This window comes from Carcharhinus amblyrhynchos, chromosome 14, assembly GCF_965287045.1.
Source record: "Carcharhinus amblyrhynchos chromosome 14, sCarAmb.v2.hapA, whole genome shotgun sequence".
NCBI lineage: Eukaryota > Metazoa > Chordata > Chondrichthyes > Carcharhiniformes > Carcharhinidae > Carcharhinus > Carcharhinus amblyrhynchos.
Genome location: NC_137337.1, coordinates 5,312,978 through 5,339,473, shown reverse-complemented (window position 1 = coordinate 5,339,473; position 26,496 = coordinate 5,312,978). Strand labels below are relative to the sequence as shown.

Below are 26,496 nucleotides of genomic sequence, written 5' to 3'. Positions count from 1 at the left end.
CAGGAGGCGGGGCCGGGGGGAGAGGATTAATACAGGAGGCGGGGCCGGGGGGGAGAGGATTAATACAGGAGGCGGGGCCGGGGGGGGGGAGAGGATTAATACAGGAGGAGGGGCCGGGGGAGAGGATTAATACAGGAGGCGGGGCCGGGGAGGGAGAGGATTAATACAGGAGGAGGGGCCGGGGGAGAGGATTAATACAGGAGGCGGGGCCGGGGGGCGGGAGAGGATTAATACAGGAGGAGGGGCCGGGGGAGAGGATTAATACAGGAGGAGGGGCCGGGAGGGGGGGGAGAGGATTAATACAGGAGGAGGGGCCGGGGGGGAGAGGATTAATACAGGAGGAGGGGCCGGGGGAGAGGATTAATACAGGAGGAGGGGCCGGGGGGAGAGGATTAATACAGGAGGCGGGGCCGGGGGGAGAGGATTAATACAGGAGGAGGGGCCAGGGGGGGAGAGGATTAATACAGGAGGCGGGGCCGGGGGAGAGAGGATTAATACAGGAGGCGGGGCCGGGGGGAGAGGATTAATACAGGAGGAGGGGCCGGGGGGAGAGGATTAATACAGGAGGAGGGGCCGGGGGGGAGAGGATTAATACAGGAGGCGGGGCCGGGGGGGGAGAGGATTAATACAGGAGGAGGGGCCGGGGGGAGAGGATTAATACAGGAGGAGGGGCCGGGGGGGAGAGGATTAATACAGGAGGCGGGGCCGGGGGGGAGAGGATTAATACAGGAGGAGGGGCCGGGGGGGAGAGAGGATTAATACAGGAGGCGGGGCCGGGGGAGAGAGGATTAATACAGGAGGCGGGGCCGGGGGAGAGAGGATTAATACAGGAGGCGGGGCCGGGGGGGAGAGGATTAATACAGGAGGCGGGGCCGGGGGGAGAGGATTAATACAGGAGGAGGGGCCGGGGGGGGAGAGGATTAATACAGGAGGCGGGGCCGGGGGGGAGAGGATTAATACAGGAGGCGGGGCCGGGGGGGAGAGGATTAATACAGGAGGCGGGCCGGGGGGGAGAGGATTAATACAGGAGGCGGGGCCGGGGGGGAGAGGATTAATACAGGAGGCGGGGCCGGGGGGGGGGGAGAGGATTAATACAGGAGGTGGGGCCGGGGGGTGAGAGGATTAATACAGGAGGCGGGGCCGGGGGGGTGAGAGGATTAATACAGGAGGCGGGGCCGGGGGAGAGGATTAATACAGGAGGCGGGGCCGGGGGGGGAGAGGATTAATACAGGAGGCGGGGCCGGGGGGGGAGAGGATTAATACAGGAGGCGGGGCCAGGGGGAGGAGAGGATTAATACGGGGCGGGGGGGGGGGGGGGGGGGCGAGGGGAGGATGAATACAGATCAACTGGGAGCTAATTAATCAACTGAGAGAATAATTAATATTAATAATTAATACGTTGCCCCAGAGCGGGCACTGGTTTGCCCCAGAGCGGGCACTGGCCCATGCCAGAGCGGGCACTGGTTTTCCTGCCTCGTACCGTGCCCAGTTCGATACGCAGTTGCTGGTTGAGGTTGCTGGATTCCACCAGACGCGATTCCAGCGCTTGAATCTTCTCCTCTTTAATCTCGAGTGTTTTCTTCAGCGTCGATTCGATCTTCGTCTCCAGGATTTTGTATTTGCTAAAAAAACAAGTAAAAAATATTTTTTTGGTTGCCGTTCACACTCAGCAATTTTTTGGTTCGGTTTAGAAACACACCAGGCTGTAAGACAGGAGTTTTCTCCCACACCACCCCTCACCCTCACAGGGACTCCCCACCCAACAACCCCCGGTGGTTATTCGACTGGACAAATCCCAGCCACTGGTGGCCCAGGAAAAGGAACTGGATTCCAATCAAAATGAACTCGATTGGCAAATTTTTTTGCAGTGTTTGAGATCTGTGCTCACTAGGGGAGGTTCTCCATGGAGCTTACCTCAATAAATGTTGGGAAACTCAGGATTTGATTTGATTTATTGTCACATGTATTAGTATACAGTGAAAAGTATTGTTTCTTGTGTGCTATACAGAAAGAATAGAGAAGGAAAGGAGAGGGTGCAGAATGTAGTGTTACAGTCATAGCTCAGGGTGTAGAGAAAGATCAACTCAATGCGAGGTAGGTCCATTCAAGTGTCTGACAGCAGCAGGGAAGAAGCTGTTCCTGAGTTGGGTGGTATGTGATCTCAGACTTTTATATCTTTTTCCCAAAGGAAGAAGGTGGAAGGGAGAATGTCCGGGGTGTGTGGGGTCTTTAATTATACTGGCTGCTTTGCCGAGACAGCGGGAAGTGCAGACAGAGTCAATGGCTGGGAGGATGAGAGAAGGAAATAATTCTTGGGATGAACATTAAATAAATGATCAAACAGTAAGAGAGCAGATATGAAAAAGCAGCCAGCAAATGGAATGTTAGCTTTAGTCTGTCTGAAAGACAAAGGATGCCTCAATTACAGAGAGTCTGAAGCAGACTCCACCTGAAATATCACATTCCTTGCTGGATTCCACACCTCAGGAAGGACTGGATGATCCTGGCGGGAATGCGACACATCCTCACCACAGCAATGTCAAGGCCAGAACGGTTATATTTTACAATCAGGGTGGTCTGGGTTTCACGGGGTACACAGGATCGAGAGGATTACCCCAATGTTATAAAGAGTTTGATGAGATAGATCTGGAGGTCTGATCTTTGATCAAGCCCGGTTAGGTTTTCCCATACACAGGGTGCTGGAAAATGACATTGGAGATCGACTGAGAGCTTTCTCTCCGGGGAGAGAGATTGCGGTTGGGTAAAGGACATGTCAACGCGTATGGACCAAAGGCAGGACAATAGAGTTGGGGTATGACTCGGGTGTGGTTTAACTGAACAACAGAACAGGCTTGAGGGGCTGAATGGCCTCTGAATGTTCATCTCAAGAGCAGTGGGCCAGGGTGAAATAATGTTAAAGCAAGAACATTCAACACGTCACTCAGTTCCCTTCAAGAAAACCTTCCCTGAGCAGGAAAGCTGGATGAATAAGTGATGGCAGTCTGCCGGTGTTGGGCTAAATGCCTGTTAGTCATTTCTAATTTCTTTGTTTCTGGAGACAGGTAGAAGAGAAACTGTGAGATGAAGGGGCTGCTGCTAAAGTAACAGTAACAACGTTGATGCTGATTGCTTTGTGGAATGTCAAACACTTTAATCGCCCAATCGCTATAACATCAACAAGTCAATAAACAGGAATCGAAGCAGGGCACAGGAGGTTAGAAGCACTAATCACAGCACAGCTAAACCTGTAAGGCTCAGACTACAGCCAATGCCCTCTGCAGATTGCACAGAGTGTGATTAATAAGTTACAGTGAACCATGTGCAAATATAATGCGGTGGAGTGAATGGGGACCTGTCTGAATGAAGGGCAGGATATTAAATATTCCTGAATCCAAGACAGAAAAGGGGAAATTACGGAGACTTGCAGTGCTGAACAGGGAGAGGATACCCCTGAGGGGCTAATGCTGCAATTATATTTAAACTCCACTTCAACTGGAAGAGGGAGGTTTACTCGTTACAGAACAGTGTCCGCTTGCTGGGAAAAGGGGGGAGGTTTGGGCGCATTTTGCGGCAGGGCCAGTAGATGGCAGACTTTCCACTCCAATCTTGGCCTGCCTGCTCCAGACACCCCCCCTCACCCCCCCACCCCCCCCCCCACCCCACTGTTAACGTGGGGTACCTCACCCCTTCACAGGACCTGTCAGAGTGCCTTCACCTCAAAACAACAATACCTTTCACCCTTCTGTTCATCCACACAAACCTGCTCCAGTCACACAGCACAGAGGAGGTCCTTCGGCCCATTGAGTCTGTGCTGACAAAACAACCCTATATCTGCACTAATCCCACTTTCCAGGCCCATAACCTTGAACGTTACGATATTTCACATGCTCATCCGAATATTCCCGCCTCTGACACCCTCTCACCCCCGACTCTCACCATCCTCTGGTGAAAATTTCCTCACATCCCCCTCCAAACCTCCTGCCCCCTCACCTTACAAGTTATGCCCCCCCTCACTATTGATCCTTCAAGCAAAGAGGGAACAGCTGCTTCTCTATCTACTCTGCCCGTACCCTTCATTATCTTATACACCTCAATCTGCTCCCCTCCCCCCCCCCCCAAAGCCTTCTCTTCTCTAAGGAAAACATCCCCCCTCCCACAACCCTGTCTATCCAGCCTCTCTTCACAGCTCAAACATAAGAACATAAGAAATAGGAGCAGGAGTAGGCCATCTAGCCCTTCGAGCCTGCCCCGCCATTCAATAAGATCATGGCTGATCTGTCGTGGCTCAGTTCCACATTCCCGCCCTCTCCCCATAACCCTTAATCCCCTCTCTTATCAAAAACCCATCAACCCGCGTCTTAAAAATATTTAGCGAGGCAGCCTCCACCACTTCAACGGGCAGAGAATTCCAGAGATTCACCACCCTTTGAGTGAAGAAGTTCCTCCTCAACTCCATTCTAAACCGCCTCCCCTTTTATCTTGAGGCTGTGCCCCCTAGTCCTACTGTCCTTTCTGAGCGGGAAGAGTCTCTCCACCTCTATCCTATCCATCCCATTCATCATAGAACATAGAACACTACAGCACAAACAGGCCCTTTGGCCTGTTCATCTTATATGTCTCAATGAGATCTCCGCTCTATCCCAGGTAATGTCCTGGTGAATCTCTTCTGCATTCCCTCCAGTGCAATCACATCTTTCCTACATCACTAAACAGAAGCAATAGGTTTGAGCCTTGTGGATTTTATGAATTACCCCTGGGAGCTTGAGGAGCCTATAGTTCCCCATTGCTTTCTCTATAGCAACGCCCTGGCCAATCAGAGTCGACTTGCCAAGAAAATCAACACCCTTTTCTCCCATAGTGTAAACTGTTTGAAATTTGGTATTCTTGCATTTGTCCTGTTGGGTGCGAGATGAAAAGCTTTAGCAACACGTGTCTTTTTTCAGCAACGTTCAACAGGTCCTTTGCAAGACTGCGCTGCAGTGCAGAGTAACAGAAGCCAGAGGCATCTCAGTGAGGGAGGGGCAAACAGAAGCAGCACTGTTCATTCCCTCGGAACATTCCAGATTCCAACATTCCTGTGGATATTCGGAGGGGGGTTTAATCCAGGTGATGGAGGGGTCCTCTGATAGCTGGAGAGTTGGTGAGAGCCCCAATACTGCCTCCTGTCTTCATGAGACAGTTCCTTCATCCCAGGGATGATTCCAGTGAACCCTCTCTGAATTGAGGCTAAAGAAATTATATTTTTTTAAATAAGGAGACCAAACCTATTCCTGATGTGGTCTCACCGAGGCCCCGTACAGCTGCAGCAAAACAACCCTAATTTTATATTCTATTCTCCTGGCAATATACATCAACATTCTGTCTGTCTTCCTCATCACTTACTGTACCTGTACGCTAACCGTTTGTGATTCATACACCAGACCACCCAGATCCCTCTGTACCTCAGAGTTCTGCAATCTCTCTCCATTTAAATATTTTATTGCTTTTCCATTCTTCCAGCCAAAGTGAACAAGTTCATATTTATCCACATTATACTCCACCTGCCAAGTTTTTGCTTACGCACGTACCCTATCTACAACAACCTCTTGGCCTCCTCATAACAACATAATTAGTGTAATTGGCAAATCCCCCATACATTCACTCCCTTCGCCCCAGTCACTGATACGGGCTGTAAATAGCTGAGGCCTCTTGTAATTTCTCACTCTGTAAATAATTCTCAGGCTGAGTAATAACTGGCTCCAGACTTCACTCATTTTCTTTCTAAGGGAATGGGTTGACCCAGAATTACCCGTACACATTCAATAGACTCTGGTGATGTGTGAACCACTATATATGCAGCAGGCATTGGAGGACAGAGTGGAAGACCAGACAGAGACGAGACAAACCAGAGGACTAGACACAGACTAGGCAGACAAGAGGACTAAACAGAGACTAGACAGACTAGAGGATTAGACAGAGACTAGACAGACTAGAGGACTAGACAGAGACTAGACAGACTAGAGGACTAGACAGAGACTAGACAGACTAGAGGACTAGACAGAGACTAGACAGACCAGAGGACTAGACAGAGACTAGATAGACTAGAGGACTAGACAGAAACTAGACAGACCAGAGGACTAGACAAAGACTAGACAGACCAGAGGGACTAGACACAGACTAGACAGACCAGAGGACTAGACACAGACTAGACAGACCAGAGGACTAGACAAAGACTAGACAGACTAGAGGACTAGACAGAGACCAGACAGACCAAAGGACTTGACACAGACTAGACAGACCAGAGGACTAGACAGATCAGAGGACTAGACACAGACTAGACAGACCAGAGGACTAGACACAGACTAGACAGACCAGAGGACTAGACAGAGACTAGACAGATCAGAGGACTAGACACAGACTAGACAGACCAGAGGGACTAGACAGAAACTAGACAGATTGGAGGACTAGACAATGACTAGACACAGACTAGACATATTCTCCTGCACTTTACATAATCACATGACTCCAATATGATGAGGAAATGTCTTACTTATCATCGCTGTTATGCTCCTCTTGTAGAAGTCTCTCTTTGTTTAGACCAATTTTCTCCAACTCCTGATTAAGCTTTTCCAATTCATTCGAGAGCTGTTGACTCTTGAGTTTCTCGTGGACTAGTTCCTGGGATACAGACGTACAGATCAGGTTAGACCGAAGTTACCAGTTCACCAACATTGACCGCCCTGGTAAATATTGAGAGACGATAACCCCGAGCAGATTCTGGTGCCCACGGTAGAGTACTGTACAGTTCCGATTGTAATATTAGAGAGACAGTGGAGACACCGGGTGGCTTCCAAGGATGAACCTGAACAGCGAGGCTACATCGATCAATAGATTTACTGTTAAAAAATGAAGACTGAGGGGTGATCTTTTAAATTTACGAAAGGATTTATAGAAATGCCACTGAGGATGGAATTGTAATGGGCGGGACACAGACCGTGCATAAGTCTCGGGCAGGATTTTCCGGGATCGGGGCGGACTCAGCTGGAAAATCCCACCCAGAGTGTTTCGATTTGTGGTGAAACGGCCAAACTAGAAGCAACAATATTCAACAAAAATCTACATGAGAATTCAGGAGAAACTCCTCTACCCTGAGTTAGTGAGAATGTGGAACTCGCCGTGGTGAGGGTGGGTTGTATTTGATACATTCAAGGAGAAGTTTGAGAAACCACGAGGGAAAAGGAACCAAGGATTTACACTGATCAGGGGTTTTTTATCGATTTATGGGGTGTGGGTGTCGCTGGTCAGACCGACATTTATTTCCCATCCCTAATTATCCTGAGAAGATGGTGGTGAGTCACGGTCCTGAACCGCTGCAGTCCCTGTGGTGTAGGTACACCTACAGAGACCCAGGATTCTGACCCAGGCACAGTGAAGGAACAGTGAAATATTTCCTAGTCAGGACAGTGAGTGACTTGGAGGGGAACCTCCAGGTGGGGGTGTTCCCAGGTATCTGCTGCTCTTGTCCTTCTAGGTGGGTAGTGGTGGTGGGTTTGGAAGGTGCTGTCTAAGGAGCCTTGGTGAGTTCCTGCGTTGCATCTTGCAGATGGTACACACTGCAGCTACTGGATGTCGGTGGTGGAGTACGCGAATGTTTGTACACAGAGTAGCAATCAGGCTGCTTTGTCCCGGACGGTGTGGAGTTTCTTGAGTGTTACTGGAGCTGCACCCACCCAGGCAAGGGGAGAGTACTCCGTCACACTCCTGACTAGTGCCTTGTCGATGGTGGACAGGCTCTGGGGAGTTAGGAGGTGAGTTACTTGCCACAGGATTTTCAACCTTTGACCTGCTCTGGTAGCCACAGTATCTAAATGGCTGGTCCAGTTCTGTTTGTGGTCAATAGTAATCCCCCCAGGATATGGCCTCCACCACCCTCCTAGGCAGCCCATTCCAGACCCTCATCACCCCCTGAGTAAAAAGGATTCTCCTCACATTCCCCCTAAACCTCTTACCCCTCACTTTGAACCTACGTCCCCTCGTGACTGACCCTTCAATTAAGAGGAACAGTTGCTCCTTATCCACTCTGTCCATGTCCCTCATAATCCTGTACTCCTCGATCAGGTCACCCCCTCAGCCTTCTCTGCTCCAACAACCCAAGCCTATCCAACCTCTCTTCATAACTTCAATGTTCCATCCCAGGCAGCGTCCTGGTGAATCTCCTCCGCACCCCGTCCAGTGCAATCACATTCTCCTAACATGCCTGTCTACCTTCAGAGATACACAGAGCCTCCTGTTGTTATGCTCTTTATTTAATATTTCCCTGTCAAATTGCACCTTCCAATGTATCACCTCACACTATTCAGGGTTAAGTTCCATCTGCCTTTTATCTGTCCATTCCACCTATGCCTCCTTGTAGCCCAAGACCCTTTGCCTCACCGTTAACCACCTATCCAACCTTTGTGCCATCCACAAACTTACTAACCCTACCCTGCCAATGTCGTTTATATAAATGATGATTAATAGGGGATCTCATCCAGATCCCACTGGTACGCACGCCACTGGACACTGGCTTCCAGTCACTAACTCAACCTACTGTCATCACCCTCTGTCTCCCACAACTGAGCCAATTTTGAATCCACTTTATCAAATGACCCTGTATCCCATGTGAATTTACCTTCTGTACATGTCTCCCATGTGGGACCTTGCCAAAGGCTTTGCTGAAATCCATATAAACTGCATCGACTGCACAACCCTCATCTACACACCCGGTCACCTCCCCAAAAAATTCAATCAAGTTTGTTAGGCATAGCCTAACTCTGAGAAAGCTCAGGCTGCCCACTGGGTGGTCAGGATCACTGCAGAATCCATATCCAAAGAATCACAGAATCCCTACAGTGCAGCAGGAGGCCATTTGGCCCATCGGGTTTGTACTAACTCTCTGACAGAGTATCTTAGGCAGGCCCTCTTCCCCCATTACCCCGAACATTTACCACGGCTAATCCACCGAACCTACACATCTTGGAACACCAAGGGGTAATTTCCCATGGCCAATCTATTTACACCAACAACAAACATTTACACTCCTCACAGAAGTTAAGTTCCTCCTGTGTCAATGACTCGTCACCGAGATGTTCACCAGCCCAACCCTTGGCGATCCTGGAGTTGCCTTCTCTACATGGACTATGATCTTGTCCACAGAAGGTTCCTTCTCAATTAACAAGAACCAAAATACCTCCAGTTTTTTTTTAATCCTCTGTATTGCCTCTCAGCTTTGAATGGTTTTGGTAAGAGATGGACATGGTGCTCAGGGTTTGGACTGGCCAAGCACAGACTTCCTCTAACTCTTGTCCTGACCGCATGCCTTGTCTCAATAGTTCAACACTGAAACTGAACATGCTACAACAAATCAGTCTATTAAAGCATCCTGAATCTCTGAATGATACTTCCATCCACTCAGGGGACATCCTGTCCATTTCTCCCGCCTGCTTCACGAATATCAGTATTGAATTTCATCTGTTGTTGTTTGACTGGCTTGGATTTTATCAGCTTCGTTCTAGTGGATCTTCAATACTAACTGCCTTACTCCCAGCCTCACTTCCATCTTTATCAATCTTCAAGAAACTCACCGGTTTGAGCCGCTGATCACAGATAGGGAATTCGACATGTCAGCTACAACCCTCACCAACTTTTACAGATGCATCATAGAAAGCATTCTTTCTGGGTGTATCACAGCTTGGTCTGGGCTCCTGCCCTGCCCAAGACCGTAAGGAACTACAAAAGGTCATGAATGTAGCCCAATCCATCACACAAACCAACCTCCCAACCATTGACTCTGTCTACACTTCCCGCTGCCTCGGCAAAGCAGCCAGTATAATTAAGGACCCCACGCACCCCGGACATTCTCCCTTCCACCTTCTTCCACTGGGAGAAAGATACAAAAGTCTGAGGCCATGTACCAACCGTCTCAAGAACAGTTTCTTCCCTGCTGCTGTCAGACTTTTGAATGGACTTACCTTGCATTAAATTGATCTCTACACCCTAGCTGTGACTGTAACACCACATTCTGCACTCTCTCCTTTCCTTCTCTATGAATGGTATGTTTTGTCTGTATAGTGCGCAAGAAACAATAATTTTCACTGTATGCTAATACATGTGACAATAATAAATCAAATCAAAATGTTACCAATCCCAGTGTCAATGTCTGGCAATCAATCATCTCCCTGACCTCCCCTCCCACACCTAAAGCAGTGGGTTTGTCGTGTGTTGTAATCCCGGCCAGGTTCGCCGGCCCAGTAAACCAGCGCTGGAGGCAAGAATTTCAAACCAAAAACCTTCTCCTTCCTTCTATCTCTTAGCTCCACCTTTCCCCTTTCACATTCCCTCCACAGAGACAAAGATTTAAACACTTTCGGAATGATGCTGAACGGAGAGTCTCATGTTGAACATGGTCCGGTTACAGACTTCCTGCCCTCTCCCTCTTTCCTACTCCGGCCTTCGCTCCGCTGAGTATACGGGCTCTGGTTAACTCTGCTAATCCTCTCTCCTTACTCCAGCACAGTGATATTGGCGGGATTATCAAACACTTCCAGCCTTGTCCTTCCCTATGTTTCCAGGCAGTGATGAGGAATGGGAGCCTTGCCTGTATGTTTACCCACTGGCCGGGGTCAATGGAGATTTCCTCCCCCGCCTGTGCCGATTCCGTGGTGGGCGAGGTGTAGAGTTCCGGCCACTGGTTGAAATTGGGAGCACTCTCAGCACGTACGTGCTCTGTCTGGCTCACTGCCAGGCTGGCTAAATCAGGAACCAGAAACAAGACAAGATTTGACACACCGGGGAATGGGTACACAGAGGTGTGGATTATGTGGCGAGCAGTGGATAGTAACCCTGCCTCTGAACCAGATGATCTACTCCAGGGATTAATGGCCAAGAGTGCCAGAGGTGTGTTTGGAACCTTGGTCTAGCTGTAAATCCTTCCACCGCGTGCCAACGGCAGGCGGTGAGAGATTCCTGATCAGCTACGCGATGGAGAGAAATTAAAACTTCGACCAGAGCTGACAAAGACAATACAAAGTGTACACTGTCACTGAGTAAAGTATAGCACACCTCCACAGGAAGATGGATTTATTCCTGTGAAAGAGATTGAATCAAATTGTGTGATCATTCAGTGTCCGTAAAGACAGCTCTGCGTATCACTAACCTCTCTCAGTGTGGCCAGTGTCCTCTTATTAATTGTAGCTTGTTTGAACAGTTCTTTATTATCAGTTTCCAGTTCCTTCACTTTATTTGTGGTTTCCTTGTACTTGCCCATTTCCTTTTCCAGTGTTCTCTTTTCCTTCTCTACGCTTGAGAGTTTTAGGTTATTCTCGTCTAAGATGGCATCTTTCAGTTCAACCTGTTGCCACAACCGCTTGTTCTCTTTGTCCAAAGTCTTCTTGTCCTTCTCCAGTTGGGCAGCTTGATGCTCCAACGCCTTGTTGTCCTTTTCCAGTTTCTCCAGGTGTTTGCTGGAGATCTTCAGATCCTCCAGGTTCTTCTGTAGAATGTGGTTCTCGTTCTCCGTGTCCTGCAGCTCCCTCTCCAGTTGCTGGATTTTCACATTGCTGTTATCCAGGGACTGCTGAAGTCTCTGGTTTTCCGAATCCAGACTTTGGTAGCTAATTTCCAGTCGTTCCGATTTCCGAGTCGAGGCTCTTAGCAGCTCCACATTTTTCCTCAGTTCCTCTTTCTCCTTCTCCAGCTCTCGGTTCTCCATTTCCACTTTGATTAGTTTTGTTCTGGTGAACTTTAATGTCTCTACCATTCTCCTGAGCTCCAGGTTCTCCTCGTCTAACTGCTTGTTGTCTTTCTCCACGCTCTCCAACTTGATCGACACATTCTGCAAACTGTTGAGAGACTTTTTGAGTCTGCTGTTCTCCAACTCCAGGTTTGAATTCTCTTGTTCGAGGGCCCCTACATTCTCACACTTAATCCTCAACGAAGCCACCTCCTTCAGGAGTTGCTCATTCGCTTGCTCAAGTTTGTGAAGCTCTTTCTCCAGTTCCTCGGCCTTCTCCTCCTTCTCTCTGTAGTGTAGGAGCTCCTTCTGAGCTTGTTTCTTCTCAAACTCCAGTTTGGCCAGCTTGCCGCTCGTCTCTGTGATGGTCTCGTGAAGGATCTTGTTTTCCTTCTCGACGTTCTTCACTCGGGCGTCAGCGTTGATTTGGGAACGTTCGCGGAGTGAACAAGCCGTCTGCTTCAGTTGCTCATTCTCTTCCTCCAGTTCCTTCACCTGGGACAGAAAGGGAACAGGGGAAGCATCAGGCACAGTCACAGAACGCACATGAAAATTACAAGAATCCTGTCAGGATAAAGGCCAGTCACGTCCTAAACCCACGGGAATTTTCTATTCCCACACGGAAAATTGTCATGAAAGTTACCTGGCAGTTTGATAGGATTGGATAGGATAAAACCAGCCTCCCATCCATTGACTCTGTCTACACTTCCCGCTGCCTCGGCAAAGCAGTCAGCATCATTAAAGACCCCACACACCCCGGACATTCTCTCTCCCACCTTTTTCCATCGGGATTAAGATACAAAAGTCTGAGGTCACGTACCAACCGACTCAAGAACTTCCCTGCTGCTGTCAGACTTTTGAATGGACTCACAATCTAGATATGACTGTATAACTACATTCTGCACTCACTCCTTTCCTTCTCTATGAACGGTATGCTTTGTCTGTGCGGCGCGCAAGAAACAATACTTTTCACTCTTATGTTAATACATGTGACAAGAATCAATCCAATCCAATCAAACAGGCTGGTGGACGCAGGTTACTCAGAAACCTCCAGAAGGCAATTAGACATTTACTTAAACATGACTAATCAGTGGGGTTATGGGGAGGGGAGAGGCTGGGAGTGTGGGGTTAAATTGATTAACCCTTTCAAGGGGCCAGCACAGGCATGAGGGGCTCAATGGTCTCCTTCTGTGCCATGAAATTCTATGATTCTAGGGTGAGGGCAAAGGGAGGGACAGTCAGCAGGAGGCACTCTACCCCCAGAGCAATGGGACTGAAATCAGACAGTGCCTTTGTACTTCCTCTAAGGATCAGTTAGAAAAACATGAGGGTAGATTATTGGACAGGTAGTGACACATCTTCAGAACGGACAACAGGGAAACATGTCCTCAGTGTCAGTTAATATCCGGTTACAGGAAAATTAGGTGCTTTTCGAAGCTAACACAGGTATCAGCTTTCCTCTCTCGCTGTCTGTCGGGCTTTGGCTGTGATGTAAAGGATGAATGAATTTTGGATTTTGTGTCTCTATAGAATAACAGCCAATGGTAACAGATGGCCAGAGCAGTTTGCTTTTCCCAACATGTCAAATACAGCTGAATGTGAAGAAACTTCTTTACGGAAACACAATGTCATTATTTAATGCTGGATTCACCGTTCTGTACCTTTACACACACTTGCCCCCCATTGAGGACGGGTGGGAAAGTGCTGGAAGGTTCAGCAAGGTGATTGTTAACCTGGTAAACCACATCACGAAAGCTCCTTCTGTGACCAGCAAGTCTTGGAGTGGCATTTGAACTGAGAACTTTGGTCTCAGTGACAGGGCGTTACCCTCTGGGACGCTACTCACTGTGGCGTTACCCTCTGGGGCGCTACTCACTGTGGCGTTACCCTCTGGGACGCTACTCACTGTGGCGTTACCCTCTGGGACGCTACTCACTGTGGCGTTACCCTCTGGGACGCTACTCACTGTGGCATTACCCTCTGGGGCACCACCCACTGGAGCACTACCCAGTGTGCTACAAGATCAATGTGCAGTAAAGTTATTTGTATTATGAATTTGAACATTTTCTCTATTTCAGGCACCGTGACACATTCCCACATCAGGTGTAGAATGCTTTGATCAAATGTGTGATTTTCAACTTCCTCCAGCACCAGAATTCTTATCGCTTCCCCTGAGAAAAAAAATCCCCAGATTAATTCATGCTAATCAGCTGTTGGTTGGGCAGTAGCCAGTGTTTATATTGGCTGCTCCAGTTGAGTTTCTGGACACTGGTAACCCCCCCCATGGTGGAGGGGGGCACAGGAATTGTTGAGGGTGGTCACTGCCTGGCACTTGGGTGGTACGAATGTCGGGGGGGGGGGGAGCTCACGAGGCCAGGACAGGATCTTCGCAGGGATCTGGGAGGCTCGGGGTTACAGGGATGGGGAGGGGGGAGTTCCTGGTGTGATCTGAGAGTTTGTAAATCCAGGTGTTGTCAGGCAGAGAGACAGTTATAGGTGGTGGTGGGTGCACGGGATTGGTGGGAGTTAAGATATGGACAACAGGCTGTGGATGAGCTCGCCTTTATTGCAAGGAGGGAAAGCCAAAGGAAAATGCATTCACAGTGGCGCAGCTGTTAGTATAACTGCGGCTTTAATGACCACCGCGTCTGCTCGTTGATGTTGCTGCCCAGTTTTACCTGTCTCTCTTTTTCAGTCCGCAGTGTCTCCATGTTTTCCTTTAACTGGCTTTTCTCCTGTAAAAGTTCCTCACTCAGGCTGCCCATGTCTTGGTTACTCTGTTTCTCCCGATCCAGTTCAGACTGAAGCTCCCGCAACTAAAACCAAAACCGAGACCTCGTCAGCATGGAAGCAACGTTTGCATTTCTATAGTGCCTTTCACTATATTCTGAGGCACTTTACAACTGACTAGATACTTCTGAACTGCTGCTGTTGTAATGTAGGCTTGTACTTGTTGGAGTTTAGAAGAATGAGGGGAGATCTCATTGAGACGTATAAGATGATGAATGGGATGGATAGGATAGAGGTGGAGAGACTCTTCCCGCTCAAAAAGGACAGTAGGACTAGGGGGCACAGCCTCAAGATAAAGGGGGGGCGGTTTAGAACGGAGTTGAGGAGGAACTTCTTCACTCAAAGAGTGGTGAATCTCTGGAATTCTCTGCCCGTTGAAGTGGTGGAGGCTGCCTCGCTAAATATTTTTAAGACGCGGGTTGATGGGTTTTTGATAAGAGAGGGGATTAAGGGTTATGGGGAGAGGGCGGGAATGTGGAACTGAGCCACGACAGATCAGCCATGATCTTATTGAATGGCGGGGCAGGCTCGAAGGGCCAGATGGCCTACTCCTGCTCCTATTTCTTATGTTCTTAATGTAGGCTGTCAATTTGTGCACAGCAAGATTCCACACAGCAATGCATTAAAGATGAGAACATTTGCTTTCAGTGCCGTTGGTTGAGGGGTGAATATTGTTCGGGGCTCTGGGGGGATTCCCATTCTGTGAACTGGAGCCCTGGCATCTTTCAGATCCACCTAGGAGGGTAGGTACGGCCTCAGTTTGACTATATTATCAAAGAATGGCCCCTCTAACACTGTAGTGCCCCCCTGGTTCTGCACCGAACCATCTACCTGGATTAAGAAGACAGGTTTCTAATGGGTGACTTCAACCCATGACCTTCAGGTTCAGAGGTGAAAGTGCTACCAGCCTGGCTTTGAATAAGAATGGAAAGACATCGTTTTTATTCATTCGTGGGACATGGGTGTCGCTGGTTGGCCAGCATTTATTACCCATCCCTAGTTACCCGAGGGCAGTTAAGAGTCAACCACATTGCTGTGGCTCTGGAGTCACATGTAGGCCAGACCAGGTAAGGACGGCAGATTTCCTTCCCTAAAGGTCATTAGTGATCCAGATGGGTTTTTCCAACAATCGACAATGGCTTCACAGTCATCAGTAGATTCTTAATTCGAGATATTTTTTATTGAATTCAAATTCCACCATCTGCCGTGGTGGGATTCGAACCCGGGCTCCCAGAGCATTAGCTGAGTTTCTGGATTGATAGTCTAGCAACAATACCACTAGGCCATTGCTTCTCCTCCTGACCCAATGTGTACAATCTCGTCTGGGTAGGCAGGAGGGATAAGGATGCTTTTAGTTTCAGTAATATTCAACAACAGCCTGAAGTGAATATTCACTGCAATTCTTGACGGAGTAATGATTGGTGAGCCCAAGGCTTCCCAGACTGGATGCCCATAATGACCAGATTCCCATTTCAAACCTCGAATGTTGCTGGAAAGAGGGATGTGTTGCTGAAGCTTTTCATCTTGCACTCATCAGGACAACTTCAAGAATACCAAATTTCAAATGATCACAAAAATGTGTATTACAAGAGGACAGGGTGCTGATTGGTTGGCAAATCAAATGATGGTCGAGGCATTGTGATGAAGAAAGCAATGAGGAACCTTGGGTTCCCCAAGCTCCCAGGTAATTCTAAAAGGTGAAAGACCTAAATGTATTCCTTCAGTTTGCAGAGAACAGGTCCCTGTGTATGAATGTATGTCATTTCACGCAAGCACATTACAACTCAACTGATCATCTTAAGATTAACAATTTGGTTGTTAAATATAGATATGAACGCACTCAGGGTTGTTCAGGAAATGTTACCCAATCACAGAGTCACATCTACCAGCAGACATTTTGTGAGTGCAGGCTGGTTTAGTGCGGTCTACGCTCTGTCTATTGCTGTTTGATTCAAGGTATTCCAAACCTTTATGTTGAGAAGCTCGCTCTCTTTCTCCAGCTCCACAATCTTGGTGTTGCTTTCTTCCAATGCCAGTAAAGTTTGTTGGAGTTTCTGAACATCGTGTTGCAGACTCTGGTTCTCCTTCTCCAGTTTCAGGATCCGACTTGATGCAGACTCATTCATTTCCAGAACAAAGGACTTGCGACTAGCTGCAAAGAGATTGAATATAAGGTGAGACTTAATAGAGATGTTTAAAATGAGCAGCAGCGTCACTGAAGGGAACAATTGTGATGATAGCAGCGTAATTGAAATAGAAATCTATCTTTTCTTTGTGTTGAAGGGGAATGTTTAAAAATTCAGGTTTATGCTATAGGCAGTCAGTATGTCTGGGGGGAATGCAACTCAGATGCTGGAGAGCAGGATAATTACTCATTTCAGCCTTGCAAGTGGTTATGTTAAGTAGAGTTAATGGACTATCGTTTATTTAAGTTCCCTGGGATTTCTGATTAGAGTGAATGACAGGGTCATGCAATGATGTGGTTAATATACAGAGAAAGAAACAGGTTTTAACCAGGATTTAAACTCAAGATGTGAAGAACTCAGTGTTAATCAGATCCAAACTGAAACTAAAGCACAGAGCACTTTTTAATTGAAAATCTATTGACTTGTTCAGTCTCACAGTTCACATTCCGTTCCTCCAATGCCCCAGCTATTCCCTACCGATCTGCTCCTTCTCACATCAATGAAATAAATAAGGCAAATCATCAGTAAATTTGCAGATGACACAAAAATTGGTTGTGTGGAAGAAACTTGTGGAGGAATTTGTAGCAAGGAGGTTATAGGATGATATAGACAGGCTGGGCAGAAGAGCGGCAAATGGAATTTACCCCTGAAAAGTGTGAGGTGATGCGTTTTAGGAGCACTAACAAGGCCAGGGAATACTCAATGAATGGTAGGACATTGGGAAGTATAGGGGATCAGAGGGAGCTTGGGGCGCAAGTCCATAGATTACTGAAGGCAGGTAGATAAGATGGTTAAAAGGACTTATGGGATACTTATCTGTTACTAGCTGAATTTTGGAATATAAGGGAGGTGATGATGGAGCTGTATAAAATGCTGGTTAGGCCACAGCTAGAGTACTGTGTGCAGTTCTGGTCACCACACTACAGGAAGGGTGTGATCGCACTGGAGACGGCGCAGAGGAGATTCACCGGGATGCTGCCTGGGTTGGAATGTTTCAGCTTCGTGGAGAGGATGGGGCTGTTTTCCTTGGAGCAGGGAAAGCTGAGGGGAGACCTGATTGAGGTGTACAAAATGATGAAGGACAGATAGGGTGGATAGGGAGGAACTTCTCCCCTTAGCAGAGGGGTCAATAACCAGGGAGCATCGATTTAAGGTACAGGGCTGGAGGTTTATAGGAGATGTGAGGAAATATTTTCACCCAGAGTGTGGAGGGAGGCTGGAACTCACTGCCTGAAAGACTGGTAGAGGCAGGAACTGTCATAAAACCCTCCTCCTCCAGTGTCCCCAGCATCTCAGATACCACCCTCCAACCAATTCGATTCACTCCCCGTGATATCAAGAAACAGTTGGAGACACTGGAGGCTGCAAAAGCGATAGACCCGAATAACATTCCAGCAATAATACTGAAGACTAGTGTTCCAGAACTTGCCGCTCCCCTCGCCAGGCTCTTCCAGGTTCAATTCCGGTCTCAGGTCGCTGTCTGTGTGGAGTTTGCACATTCTCCCCGTGTATGCATGGGTTTCCTCCAAGTGCTCCGGTTTCCTCCCACACTCCAAAGACGTGTGGGTTCGGTGGATTGGCCATGATAAATTGCCTCTTAGTGTCAGGGGGATTAGCAGGGCACCAGAGACAGCCAAGGCAGGTCAAATTTTACATGGGCAGTAATGCAAAATTGGACAATAGTAAATTGGCATCCTGCCAGACAACCTGTCTGCTTCACCTTCAATGAAAAAGACAATTTGACATCCTGGGGGTTACCACTGACCAGAAACTGAACTGGGCCAGCCATATAAGTGGCTACCTGTGGCTACCAGAGCAGGTTAAAGGCTAGGAATCCTGGGGAGACTAACTCACCTCCTGACTCCCCAGAGCCTGTCCAAAATCTACAAGGCCCAAGTCAGGAGTGTGACAGAATGCTCTTCACCTGCCTGGGTAAGTGTAGCTCCAACAACACTCAAGAAGCTCAACACCATCCAGGACAGAGCAATCTACCTGATTGGCACCCAATCCACCACCTTAAGTAATGCATTATGGCAAAAGAATGTACTATCCACAAGATGTGACACTATCATTAAGAAAGCCCCACCAACGCCTCTACTTTCTCAGAAGACTAAGGAAATTTGGCACATCAGCCACGACTCTCACCAACTTTTACAGATACACCATATAAGCATCCTTTCTGGTTGTATCACAGCTTGGTATGGGCTCCTGCTCTGCCCAAGACCACAAGGAACTACAAAAGGTCATGAGTGTAACCCAATCCATCACACACACCAGCCTCCCAACCATTGACTCTGTCAGAGTGCTGGGGCAATGCCAAAGAGGTGGGAACTGATAAGGAGCTATGGCAGGGCTACAACGGGGGCAGGGGGGGTGTGGAGGGAGGGAGGCAAGGGAGGGGGAGGGGAGGGAGGGGAAGGGGAGGGGGGAGGCAAGGGAGGGGGAGGGGAGGAGAGAGAAGGGGAGAAGAAGGTGAAGGGGAAGGGGAGGAGGCAAGGGAGGGGATGGGAGGTAAAGGGAGAGAGGAGACCAGGGGCTGTTGTGCTGGGGTGAAGCATGAAGGAGGTCATTGGGGCGGGGGGGGGGGGGGGTGTATCAGGCGGGGGGACCCATCTGGCGGGCCCCAATTCCAGTGACCCGGGTGGGAGAACCTGCTGCTGATGTAGGGAGGTCCTGGTGTCCGTGGTGGTGGTGGTGGTGGGGGGTGGGGGGGGTTTACCTTCCTACTGCTGCTTGTTGCTCTGACAATCTCTGCAGCCCAGCTTGTTAATGTTACATTTACCCACTTTTCTGTGGTTAAAGTTTAATTTGTAAAACTAAAAACCCTACTCTAAAATACATGAGGCATGAACTCGACGCTCACAAGATTTTGAAGGGATAAGGAATGAGGTCGTTCCATTCGGAAGGAGGCTTTTGTTGTTGGATTTGAAGAGTGCAGTTCCTTTCAGGGGGACTGGGATATCCTTTGTTCTAGATCGATGTCGGGGTTTATCAATGGGGAGTGCTGAAGGGAATGTTTGTTCGGTCATCAGTTCATTTCTCATCCATTCTACAAGCAGTTTTTCAGCGGCGGAATAAAAGACAATTGTCCATTAAGAGCTTGTTCACATCTAAGAAATTCTAATGAATTCTCTCTTGTTCGAAAGGCCTGCCTCAGGTTAACAGGGAGCTCTGAGTAAAAGTTTGTTTTTCAAATTAATCTTTTTATAAATTCTAATCCGTTCTCAGGATGTTGGTGAAGTTATTTTTATTGTCCACCTCCTAGAGGATTTGTCACACAATTGACTTTTTGTTGGTCAGTCATGTGTCAAGAGTGCTGGTGTGGGACTGGAGTCACATATAGGCCAGACCATAAGATATAGGAGCAGAATTAGGCCACTCGGCCCATCGAGTCTGCCTCGCCATTCAATCCTGGCTGATAGTTTTTCTTATCCCCATTCTCCTGCCTTTTCCCCATAACCCCTGATCCTCTTATTAATCAGGAACCTATCTATCTCCGTCTTAAAGACACTCAATGACCCGGCCTCCACAGCCTTCTGCGGCAAAGGGTTCAGAAAAGGGGAACAGGTTTCCATCGCTAAAAACAAGGACAAGGGGAGCAGACATCATGGGAATGCCACCAGCTGGTGATTCCCCTCCAAGCCACGGATCACCCTGACTGGAAATATAATAAGAACATAAGAAATAGGAGCAGGAGTAGGCCATCCAGCCCTTCGAGCCTGCCCCGCCATTCAATAAGATCATGGCTGATCTGTTGTGGCTCATTTCCACTTTCCCGCCCTCTCCCCATAATCCTTAATCCTCTCTCTTATCAAGAACCCATCAACCCGCTTCTTAAAAATATTTAGCGAGGCAGCCTCCACCACTTCAACGGGCAGAGAATTCCAGAGATTCACCACCCTTTGAGTGAAGAAGTTCCTCCTCAACTCCGTTCTAAACCGCCTCCCCTTTATCTTGAGGCTGTGCCCCCTAGTCCTACTGTCTTTTTTGAGCGGGAAGAGTCTCTCCACCTCTATCCTATCCATCCCATTCATCATCTTATACGTCTCAATGAGATCTCCCCTCATTCTTCTAAACTCTAACGAGTACAAGCCTAGTTTATTCAGCCTCTCCTCATAGCTCAATCCCCTCAACTCCGGTATCAGCCTAGTAAACCTCCTCTGCACTCCCTCCAGGGCCAAAATATCCTTGCGCAGGTGCGGCGCCCAAAACTGCACACAGTACTCCAGCTGCGGCCTCACCAATGCCCTATACAGCTGCAGCAAGACCTCCCTACTTTTATATTCAATCCGGTAAGAAGTCTCACAACACCAGGTCAAAGTCCAACAGGTTTATTTGGTAGCAAAAGCCACTAGCTTTCGGAACGTTGCCCCTTCACCAGGTGACCTGTTGGACTTTAACCTGGTGTTTGTTGTGAATCTTCTTACTGTGTTTACCCGGTCCAATGCCGGCATCTCCACATCATGGAAGGATATCGCCATTCCTTCAGTGCCGCTGGGTCAACGACCAGGAACTCCCTCCCTAACAGCACTGTGGGTGTACCTACACCCCGTGGATGGCACCGATTCAAGATGGCAGCTCACCACCACCTTCTCAAGGGGCACTTAGGGATGGGCAATAAATGTCAGTCTAGCCAGCGACGCCCGTGTCCTGTAAAAGATTATTGCAGAAGAGGCAGCAGGGAAGCAGTCAGGTTTCTGTGACAGTCGGGAAGTTTCTGTGGCATTTTCACAATCAATAATTTTTTTTTAAAAGACTGAATTCAAAGCCCCAAGTTGTCACACAAACCCTCGTTCACGTCTCTGAATCGCTAGGCCAACAAACTAAACACTCCACTGCCGGACTCTGGATTCTCCAACATTATAGAATGACTGCGGATGCTGGAATCTGAAACCAAAAGAGAAAATGCTGGAAAATCTCAGCAGGTCTGGCAGCATCTGTAAGGAGCAAAGCTCTTTTCCCTCCTTACAGATGCTGCCAGACCTGCTGAGATTTTCCAGCATTTTCTCTCTAGATGATCGCACTTGGGTTTAACAGCCCCCAGCTGCCAAAGAACCATTGATGGAATAAGTGAGTTACCCGCGTGCTGATACCTACAATCCATCAGGTCTGTGCTCTTTGACATCTGCTCCAGCTCCCATCCCAGGTGAGCAGACTCGTTCATGCTCTGTTTCTTCTCGATTTCCAGCACCATGTTCTCCTCCAGCAGCTCCTCAATGCGTTTCCGATCAGTCTCCCGATCCTGTAAAACATGGAGGGTTAGCACAAGGACCTTTGCCGTATGTCTGCCCGAGGACACCTTCACGTGGACAGCAGTCAAACATTTCCCAGCTATCTCCCAGCACATCCAACCCTCAGCCAATGGCAGCACCCAGCAGCAGGTCACAGAATCCCGACAGTGCAGGAGAAGGCCATTCGGCCCATCGAGTCTGCACTGACAACAATCCAACCCCCGCATATCCCCATGTATTTATCCTAAGCTAGTCCCCGTTACACTAAGGCACAATTCCACGGGGCTGAGTGTGGCTCTCACTCAGTTAACCAGTCTCAGCTGGAGGGATTTGTGACTAACCGATTCCCAGTGACAACCGTCCGAGCTTCCTGCTCCTGACTGGAACTGGCCCATCTGGAGTGTGAGCCCCGCGTGGGGGAACATTGGAACAGGAGAGGCCATTCAGCCCAAAGAGCTCTTCCACAATTCATGACTCATCTGTATCTTAACTCCATCCATCTGTCTTAGTCCTGTAATTGTGCTTAAAATGGAACGTGAGACTGGAGTCACGTACAGTACACAACACATCGTGGGCCAGTGAAGGCCAGCCAATCACAAAGAACAATGAACAAACAACAAAGGAAGGTACAGCACAGGAACAGGCCCTTCGGCCCACCAAGCCCGCGCCGATCACGGAAATATATCACTATTCCTTCGCTAAGAAACCCTTCTGCCTTTACTCAGTCCGTCTCCCTCTATTCCCTCCCTATTCCTGTACCCACACAGATGCCTCTTAAATGTTGCTAATGTTCCTGTTCCACCGCCTCCTCCTCCGGCACCCACCACTCTCTGTGTGAAAAACCTCCCCCGCACATCTCCCTTAAACCTTCCCCCTCTCTCCTTGAACCTGTGCCCTCTTGTAATTGACACTTCCACCCTGGGAAAAACCCTCCGACTATCCGTCCCGTTAATTCCTCTCTTTAGTTTGTATCGGGTCTCCCCTCAGCCTCCGTCCTTCTAGTCTTCCCACAGAACACGTCCCCAGGTATACTCATACACACTTTGAGAACTCGGTAATGAACAATCTCAGTAGTGAGGTGTTAGCTCATTCCTGGTCTTTAATAACGGCTAACGGGATACACCAGGAGAATTATCCCTGGCTCCTGTGATGTGGAACAGAACTTACCATTTCAAGATCCTGTACTTTGGATTTGAGTTGCAGATTCTCCTTCTCCAGGTCGTGTAGTTTATCACATCGAGCTCGAGCTATAATCAGCTGTTCCTCCAGCATCGTTTTGGTCTCGATCAGCACGATATTGTCTTCGCGGAGTTCCTACAACAAGAGAAGTTCCATTTAACGCCCCCCGTTGAGACTCGGACTGGAATTTTACTGACCTGTCCTCCACGGGAATCGGAGTGGGCGAGGGGTGGACCACGGGAAGGTCCACTGAACTCGGGCGCGAACTTGTGGTTCCGGGACGAGCCAGACCACAAAATCCCACCCTAAATCCCAAAGCATTCCCAAGTAAACTAAGTTCAAGTATTTTTGCAGCGTTTCTGTGCTGACTCTCTCCCCATTCTGAACATTCCTGTTCTAATATCTCACTCGGAGCTTCGTGATGCTGAGCTTAGTCGCTGCGGGACTCATTTTAACCAAAGCAGCCAGCGGGGAAGTGATGGGATTGGATCATTCTCCCCCTTTACACACTCCCCAACTTTACCTTCAGCTCATTCAACGCAGCACAGGACAGGAAGGGTGTAAAGCAGGAGGCCGGGCTGATAACAGCTTCCCAGGGGTAGGATTGATAAGAGTTAGCTCCCCACCCTCCCACCTGCCCCTGAGACAGCGCCTCGAACCATACGGCCATCGGGGTGTGTGAAAGTTAGAACAAAACTTTGCCTTCGTTACGATCAGTGAATTCCTGTGGAACCGACGGGAGTCTTGGCCAATGACGGGGGGAGCCCTGAATCGCTTCTTTTGATGACGAGCTGCCTATTTTTATGAGGTGACCCCCACCCCCCCCCCCACCACTCCCTCCTCCCAAACCCCCACCCCCTCCCTCCATCCCCTCCCCCCCACTTCCCACCTCCCCCATCAAGACGTCTGCAAGAAACCCCACCTGGGTTTGCTCAATGTGTGCCCCACATGGTGAGTTAACCCCCCTCCCCCAAGTCGCTGGGTTAATATCGGCAGCGGGGTAAGATCCTGACCTGGCTATTAATTATTTATTTACGAGCCTCAATTCAAGGTGAGGTGCCCTCTCTGCATTCCCTCTCCCTTGTGTACTCTATGAACAGTGTGCTTTGTCCGTACAGCGCGCAGGAAACAATACTTATCACCGTATCCCAATACATACGACAGCAATAAAATTGGGCCGAGGGGCCTGGTTCCACGCTCTGTGACTCTATCTCCCCGGAAACACCAGCGCCCAGAGTAAAATCAGCTCGATTCTTTGAGCTGAGAAACTAAATTTACTCGTGTCTCCGATGGGGAAATCGGCAGAAGAATCTTCAGGAAGAGAGTGGTTGGAATGTGGAGTATCTCACACACACAGGGAGTTGCTGAGCTGAGTAATGGAGATACGTGTCAGGGGAGGCAGGAAAGAGAGAGAGGTGGAAGAGAAGGGTTTACTGACAGGGGCTGAGACAAAGGGGTTTGAACACCAGCAGAGTTCAGCTGGCCAGCTCCGTCGCTGGAAACTCGACACAAAATAAAGGCATTTCTACATGTGCCGGCCCAGCCCCTAATTGACACGGTGCCGGCTCTCTCCCGGAGGCAGCAGTAAGTAACTGCTCATTATTTAGCTTGGCAGATAGCCAGTCGATAATGGCGCTGACAGGCTATCGACCACAAAGACGGAAACACGGCACAAACCCTCCACATCTGCTAGTGTCACTGTGCAGCCCCACCAGGGGACAGTTCACCGCCCCGTCTCCTGGGAAACCTGTTTGCACTGATTTACCCCCACTGGATATTCGGCTGATCCTTCTCTACAACCTGACCATGACTGTAACCCTGTATTCTGCACTCTCCGCATTCCTTCTCCCCTATGTACTCTATGAACAGTATGCTTTGTCTGTACAGCGCGCAGGAAACACTACTGATCACCGTACATATGACGATAATAAATCAAATCGCATCAAGAATCTTGCAAGTGGGAGAGTCGATTCCTTAATCAGCAGGGACCCCTCCTCAATCCCAATGCTTATTCACTGACCCTCATGAGGTCAGGGTGGCACAGTGGTTGGCACTGCTGCCCCTCAGCACCAGGGACTGGGGTTCGATTCCCAGCTCGGGTCACTGTCTGTGTGGAGTTTGCACGTTCTCCCCGGATTCCTCCCACACGTGCGGGTGAGGTGGATTGGCCATGCTAAAACTGCCCCTTGGCGCCAGCGGGCTTGGCAGGGTAAATGAGAGGGGTTATCGGGATAGGGCCTGGGTGGGATTGCGATCGGTTCAGACTCGATGGGCCGGACGGCCTCCTTCTATCCTGCCGGAATTCCATGAATCTCGCTGTTTAATCAACCAATCCCCCTCGCGTATTGTGAGACACGCAGTTTGTCTCTCATTAAATTTAATTGGCAGGTTCTCTCCAGCCCAACTGTGCCAAATAACTGTCACTCACTTTGCTGCCACTGAGCACAGCTGTGCCAAGCTTACACCCCACCGCGGGCACATCCATTAGCAGCTGGCTTTTTTTTTTGTCTTAAATCCTTCACTTTCTGCTTATTTCACAAATACTGAAGTTCCACAGTCAGAAACGGAGCGTTTGGTGCCTGAGCTTAATCTCTCGTTTACGCACGTGTCTCACTGCTCGCTATCTGCCCACTAAAGTAGCCTGGGTGAGCAGTATAAACCCAAGACAGTTTCTGTTTGAGGAACAGGACTGAATTCTCTAGACCACGAGCAAGCTGATCTGAGTGGAAATCCTGATGAATAGAAAAATTACAGAGGTCACGGCACACCAGGTGGTCAACTCCTCCCAGTCACCATGCTGCCAAGCTTCAGAGAGATCCAAAATGGCGACAGCTAGCCTGTATCAGTCCAAACGCATTAATGCTGAGCCGGGGAATTTTTTATTCATTTGTAGGACGTGGGCATCGCTGGTGGGTCAGCATTTATTGCCCATCCCTGATTGCCCTTGTTCAGAGGGCAGCTGAGAGTCAGCCACATTGCTGTGGCTCTGGAGTCACATGTAGGCCAGACCGGGGTAAGCACGGCAGATTTCCTTCCCGGAAAGACAATCGACAACGGTTTCCTGGTCATCAGCAGATTCTTAATTCCAGATTTTTTTTAATGGAATTCAAATCCCACCACCTACTGTAGCGGGATTCGAACCCGGGGTCACCAGAACATTAGCTGAGTTTCTGGATTAATAGTCTAGCGATAATACCACTAGACCAAGGATGGAGGCAGGGAAAGAAAGAAAAGGAAGCCATTCCAGAGTTCCGCATCCCACTACACTGTGGGACATCCTGTCCCATGTGTCCAAAGACATAGGGGCTGAGAATTGGCCATGACTGGTCATGGCACAGACCTGTGATCCCGAGGAGACATC

The 26,496-nt window shown here is 48.9% G+C and overlaps 1 protein-coding gene across 1 annotated transcript in view; it reads right to left on the bottom strand.

Annotated features, from left to right (window-relative positions):
• The window catches only part of LOC145352343 (protein Daple-like), a 161,085-nt gene that overhangs the window by 7,434 nt on the left and 127,155 nt on the right, over window positions 1-26,496 (bottom strand). The window contains exons 11-17 of the mRNA XM_080202099.1: window positions 23,124-23,270; window positions 21,823-21,967; window positions 16,507-16,691; window positions 14,428-14,565; window positions 11,174-12,244; window positions 6,530-6,657; window positions 1,481-1,622 (exon numbers count right to left, since the gene is read on the bottom strand). Coding sequence (XP_080058225.1) covers window positions 1,481-1,622; window positions 6,530-6,657; window positions 11,174-12,244; window positions 14,428-14,565; window positions 16,507-16,691; window positions 21,823-21,967; window positions 23,124-23,270 — 1,956 coding nt within the window. The remainder of the gene's footprint in view (window positions 1-1,480; window positions 1,623-6,529; window positions 6,658-11,173; window positions 12,245-14,427; window positions 14,566-16,506; window positions 16,692-21,822; window positions 21,968-23,123; window positions 23,271-26,496) is intronic.